The 6,363-nt window shown below is 35.3% G+C and overlaps 2 protein-coding genes across 2 annotated transcripts; one reads left to right on the forward strand and one right to left on the reverse strand.

Moving 5' to 3' along the window:
• Positions 1-4,672: 4,672 nt before the first annotated feature.
• LOC123685624 (histone H4) lies at positions 4,673-5,067 on the reverse strand. Its single transcript, XM_045625369.1, has one exon. It carries the CDS (start codon positions 5,028-5,030, stop codon positions 4,719-4,721), a length of 312 nt encoding a protein of 103 aa, XP_045481325.1. The 5' UTR covers positions 5,031-5,067; the 3' UTR covers positions 4,673-4,718.
• A 163-nt stretch (positions 5,068-5,230) lies between these two features.
• LOC123685620 (histone H3) lies at positions 5,231-5,709 on the forward strand. Its single transcript, XM_045625362.1, has one exon. The coding sequence runs from the start codon at positions 5,236-5,238 to the stop codon at positions 5,644-5,646; it is 411 nt and encodes a 136-aa protein (XP_045481318.1). The 5' UTR covers positions 5,231-5,235; the 3' UTR covers positions 5,647-5,709.
• The last annotated feature ends 654 nt before the right edge of the window (positions 5,710-6,363 follow it).

Genomic DNA, 6,363 nt, shown 5'->3' on the forward strand with positions numbered 1-6,363 from the left:
TACCTGCATTCTATTTTCTATATCGATGAAAGCAATATCACCTGCTTATACATATATAAAACTTTGGAGTTAAATTTTTATAATCTCTAATCATCTATAATATTTAGTCGAAGTTGTAGGCAGAGATCCAAATATAAGCAGAAACGAGTCATATTAAAGTGATGTATTATATTATAGTATGATTCAAATGAATCGAAATATTTGCTCATATAACCTCCACTTTCAGGACATTAGCACACAATATCAATATATATTATAGTTCGAAAACAATATCAATTTTAATATGAAGACAATAGGACATAAAACGTTCAACTTGGTGTTCATTGTCTTGGAACTTTATATTTTATAACAACAATGTCCTAGAAGTAGAGGTATATTTTGATTGGTTCTTCATGATACAGTTGGGGTAGAAAATATATCAAAACCAATTGAACCTGCTTTTGACAGCGAAACAATTTCCCTCGTCAATTTTTATACATGTTAAGAAAATAATACTGATAAATCCTTAATTTTATCAGAAAAAAAATTTACCTATATAATGTATGAGAATCAGACATAAAAAACATAAAGTGTTTCTCATTCTCGTTAATTTTTCTTGTATTTCATTTCTTTCTCGGACTCTATATTCCATTTTTTTTTGTGCATTGCCTGAAATTTAGTCAATAGCATATAACACGTATTTCCACAAAACGTTTTCAATTATCACATAAATAAGAAAACAAACAGAAATTATTGTTATTGTTTTACAGGATCAATAAAGTATGTTATGTTATGTTATTAAAATGAAATTCATCTTCTGAATTATCGAAAAAATATGTTGATTAAAAACTCCTCTCTGAATATAATATTTTTGAGAGAATATGCATGAGTATTACTCAAGTAGAAATATAAGGACAATTTGAATTGTATCCTGGGTTGAGTGAATCCCATGCGGATAATTGGAATACTTGGTAACATTGACCAGCCGACCAAGATGCGAATCGCTAGTTAGAATAACGTGTTAAAATGAGAGAAAGTTTGGGATGCACAAATTTTTTGTTTTCTTTGTTTCATTTCGTTAAATCTGAGTGAATTCTGAATTTCTTGATCGGTCAATTTGAGTAATCGAGTGATTTCTAACATAAGGGGGTTGTGTCAAGTAACCGTGCAAGTAACGGTGACTGTGTTAGCTTTTCATTATTATTGTGCCCTTTCAAAAACCATTCACGAAAAACTCATTTGGTTAACCGGTAACGAAATTCAAAACAAACTTTTCTGTTGATACTGCCTGCTACATTTCAATCAAAAAGCCCTTTCGTTTCGACTGGATACGATAACTTGAAATTCCTTGTTTTACGAGTAAACATGAAATTTCCAAAAAACATATTCATCCGGCTATAAAATCTGAATTGTTCGTGAAACAAAATATTGTAAATACCTACTATGTACAGTGCTCAAGCAAATTCATAACAGTGTTAATAATGAGGTTAGGGAAAATCGTAAAATGATAAAGTATCTAGTGAACATGATCATTTTCCTATCGACACAAGAGCATTTAGGGGAATCAATGAAAGTGTTAATACTGACATTCGAGGAAATTTGGAGAAGCTTGTTGAAGTCGCCATGACGTCAGACGTTATTAGAATATATTTCCGTTCCGTCTGTATTAGTGTATTTTGCAAATTATATCGAAAACCTTTCAGAATGATTAAATTGATTCGGTGACCAAAATTTTGAGGCAAATAACATTTATAACGAAATGGACAGTGTTTTTACTAGGAATAATGTATTCATTATTCATTAATAACTGATACTGTTGTAGATTATTATCTGTTTAATTTCCATAAAATGAATGTTTTGTTACTGAAATATATGTTTTTAGTTATGTTCAATATACGGCCTAATAAAAAGCGTCACTTCCACTTCTGATAATAACATTTTTAAATCTGATTGATAAGTGAGAGGAACTATTCGATCTATAATGTTCCTTGAAACTCAAAATGTTGAATTTTCACCTAAATTCAATACTGAAATTCGATTCAAACCAAAATTATTGAATTAATCAAACTACAATTCAGTTATTGGCTAAACCCTACATATAAGTGTTGGCAAGAAATCGTGGAGGAAAAACTACTTTTATCAATTATTCTTCAAATTAATTGAAATGAGTATGACTACTTCAAACCTTATTCTAGCAAGGCACTCGAAATTTTGCAACAAGCTTGAAATGCTTATTTCATATATATGCGTAAAAATGCAACCCGTTCGAAAGATCAATTACCGAAATTCTCATTATGGCATATTCCATATTTTTCTTGAATTATCCTTGGTCTATATTTGATTATACTGATGATATGATCAGCTTTATATTTCGCACAGTTCCGGGCTGTGTTTTAGTTGAAGCCTCTGAAAACTCGATCCTATCGGTTCTGTGGTATCAGAGATATTTGATAGTCGCCTTTCGATATCCTTTTCAATTGCTCTATGGTTCTGGTTCACTGAGCAACATGAAATTTCACGGAAGGCTTCAAATTGTCGTATTTCAAGGGAGTGCGTAATTTCATTCAAGTCAAACTCATAGTTTTGAAATAAATAGAAACTCAACATTTCTAAAAGACATATTCACTAAAATCTTGGTCAGATTTTACCAGTTAACGAACTTCGCGATACGAAACCACCCAAGTACACTGTCCTTCATCTCGAATGTTTCGTGTATACAAACACGCAAACAGATTTACATTTGAAGACGAATTCATCAACAGGGAGTCGAAACTTAAATTTCGACCACTCAAAAATCGGTGAGATTATGACAGAGTTCAGCCCTAAAACTGATGAAATAGGAACACCTGCTACAATGATTGACTCTGGCGTTGGCATAAATACATATTCCAAGTACACGACATGTTCTGCATCTTGCGAGATCCGACGAATATGCGATTTTGACCCTTATCGATATACAAAGATTTTGATACTTATCTCGCATCTAACGAGATCCGTCTTAGTGGCAACGTTGAACGGATCTCATTGCCACGCGGTATACAATGTATATAGGGTATATAGGAAAGGATCTCGGATTGTTGGTTTATAAGACATGGACCTCGTAGCGTTGAAATTTTACAGGGATCTCGTAATCACATTTTCGAAGTATATACGCAATAATGGTCGTGATTTATACAGAATGATTTCTCAGGGAATCGGTGTGAACACCAAAAAAATACTCTGTTTTCTTTGCCGAGCTTTCGGATTTTATTCAATCCATCCTCAGGGCTTCTACAAGATATCAACAAAAATTATCAGTTACAATAAAGAGAAAAAATAAACATTCTATATATATATATATATATATATATATATATATATATATATATATATATGAACCCATCGGTTCATATTTGACACCCTTATGAGAGATAAGTTCAACGGTTGATATATATGTTTTTTCTTTGTAAATATAATATGGATTGTACCGTGTGTGAAATATTGTGCAATACGGGATAGGAATGAGAAAATTGGCTTCTCGATTAGAAAATGTGTGATCTCGTTATACGCGGAGGGGATTAACTTAGCGAGAATTATCAACTCAAACGGGTGGGATGAACGGAACTTCTTCTTCTTGATAGTGCCAATCCGTTATCGGATATTGGAGACCATTCTGGCTATTGTGACCTTATTCACTGTTGCACGAAACAGTCCAATTGTTGTTTCCCAGAACCAGACCCTCAAATTTCTGAGCCACGAAATTCTCCTCCTGCCGGGACCTCTCCTTCCCCCAACCATGCCATGCTGTATAAGCTGGAGAAGGCTGTATCTTTGTTCATTCCGCATGATGTGGCCCAAGTACTCCAGTTTCCTCCTCTTCACGGTGTCAACAATTTCAGTTTTCTTGTTGACTAATATTAGAACCCTCTCATTGGTCATGTGCTCTGTCCAATTGATTCGGAGTATTCTTCTGTAGAGCCACATCTCGAATACTTCAAGCTTCTTACACGAAGCTTCAGTAAGCGTCCATGACTCCACCCATACAGAAGCACAGGAAAGACATAGCACTTCAGAAGTCGTATTTTGGTCTTCTTGTTCAGGTCGTGAATCGTGAAAAGTTTTTTCATTTTAATGGAAGCTGCTCTTGCCTTTTCAATCCTACAGCGGATTTCCCTCGAATGATCCCATGCCGAGGTACGAAATTGTTTCGACTCTTTACCATTCTGTTGTCGATGTAAAGTTGATGAACGGAACGCGCAGAAGAAATAATTATATATCTTATCGCCGCCTACCGTCATCGATTCTGTGAAAATATTTTATGGAATAATTTATATAAGCCCATTTCTTAATTTGTTCAAATTGATAAAATAAGGTGGCAATAAAATTTGGATGAGAAATGTTACTCCTAGTGCACTACTAACCAAATGCTTATAAACTTGAATTGATAACACTTTTGTTTGTCCTCGGAATATTTTTACATTTTGCGATCGTATGGTCACAGCAATTCTAAGTAAAAAAAAAATTAATAAATAATATTTATAGTTAGGTGAATGAAAATGTTAGCTGTTTACCCTTAACGCTGAATTCCAAAAGAATTATCTCGTCATAGTAATTTGGTTGCCCATCTCACGGACAGGCTTAGGCTTTGTGGGAATTTTGTTTGCTTTCGGATTGTATGATATTTGTGTAATGGAAAAAACGAGAAAAAGTTAACTTTGTGGTCCTGAAAAGGACCGATAGCAATATTTCGATGGTGAAATTTAACCTCCGAAACCGTACAACGTACGACCTTGGCGTTTCAAAGCATATACGACGTCCATTGCTGTTACAGTCTTCCTTTTTGCGTGTTCGGTGTAAGTTACAGCGTCTCTAATAACGTTTTCTAGGAATACCTTAAGTACACCTCTAGTTTCTTCGTAAATCAAACCAGAGATACGTTTCACCCCACCGCGGCGGGCCAATCTTCTGATAGCGGGCTTCGTGATTCCTTGGATATTGTCTCGTAGAACTTTCCTGTGACGCTTAGCGCCACCTTTTCCCAAACCCTTACCACCTTTGCCTCTGCCAGTCATTTTTCAGTTAACGACTACAATAACAAGAATTAACTAAAGGTTTTAGCGGAAAATACGGCTTTTATACCATCACAGTTTTCCCCACCACTAGATCTACACGACCAACCAATGATATTGCGAGAATGTGCAGTGGAACCGCCTACCTATTCCGCTATAAATAGATGAATCTAAGATTTCCCTCAACTAGTTTATACCCATACTCGAGATGGCCCGTACGAAGCAAACCGCAAGAAAATCCACTGGCGGAAAGGCACCGCGTAAGCAACTTGCCACAAAAGCGGCACGTAAAAGTGCACCCGCTACTGGTGGCGTAAAAAAACCTCATCGTTACCGTCCAGGTACCGTAGCTCTTCGTGAGATCCGTCGTTATCAGAAAAGTACCGAGCTGTTGATTCGCAAACTTCCTTTCCAAAGGTTAGTGCGCGAAATTGCCCAAGACTTCAAGACCGATCTCCGTTTCCAGAGCTCCGCCGTGATGGCCCTTCAAGAAGCTAGCGAAGCTTATCTGGTCGGTCTATTCGAAGATACAAATTTATGTGCCATTCACGCCAAGAGAGTAACCATTATGCCGAAGGACATTCAACTTGCTCGACGTATCCGTGGCGAACGTGCTTAAGCATCTTTTTCACAAAGTTTAAAATCGGTTCTTTTCAGAACCACAACTTTTTTTTTTACATTTATACAATTGATTGATTTCTTATAAGGTATCCCAAATTAAAGATCCGATATCAATAGTGCAATATAACCTTACTTAATTTCTTCCAACAAAATGCGTTACGAATTTCAATTTTGATTATGGATTTTTCATCAGTCTTTTGATATCCTCTATATCTTGGCGCAATAGCTTATTTTAAGCTGGAAGCAAATTATGCCGTCTTATTTCCAATTCGATCATTCAACTGCAAAAGATTCTGATGACCAGCATTAGAGAGAAGCGATACCGTGATTTCTAGATCACGTTGTGAAACGTGAACGTTACTTTATGATATCAGTGAAATTAAAGCGTGACGTGATCACTGTTTAGGTTGCTTGTTAATAATATTTGTATGAATCACCCAAACCTTAGTTCGTTTATCTTTGCAACTCGAATTGGTCACTCATTCAAAGCAAAATTGTTATGAAAACATCCATTTTTCTTACATATTCAACTCTTTTCCTTATTTCAGATTTAGTTAGGAACGTAACAGAAGGATATCGATTTTTCAAATGTTTCCTCAAATTTGAAGAGGTGATTTTGAAAGATAATTTCAACTTGCATAAATTACAAGTAGCATAATTTACATCAACTTTTGTGAAGAAAGCCCAAAGATTGCTGGTCTTTCGCCTGTTATTA

Source organism: Harmonia axyridis, chromosome X (genome assembly GCF_914767665.1).
Source record: "Harmonia axyridis chromosome X, icHarAxyr1.1, whole genome shotgun sequence".
NCBI lineage: Eukaryota > Metazoa > Arthropoda > Insecta > Coleoptera > Coccinellidae > Harmonia > Harmonia axyridis.

Coding starts and splice junctions, on each gene's coding strand:
- LOC123685620 (XM_045625362.1), top strand. CDS start 5,236: ATGGCCCGTACGAAGCAAACCGCAAGAAAATCCACTGGCGGAAAGGCA.
- LOC123685624 (XM_045625369.1), bottom strand. CDS start 5,030: ATGACTGGCAGAGGCAAAGGTGGTAAGGGTTTGGGAAAAGGTGGCGCT.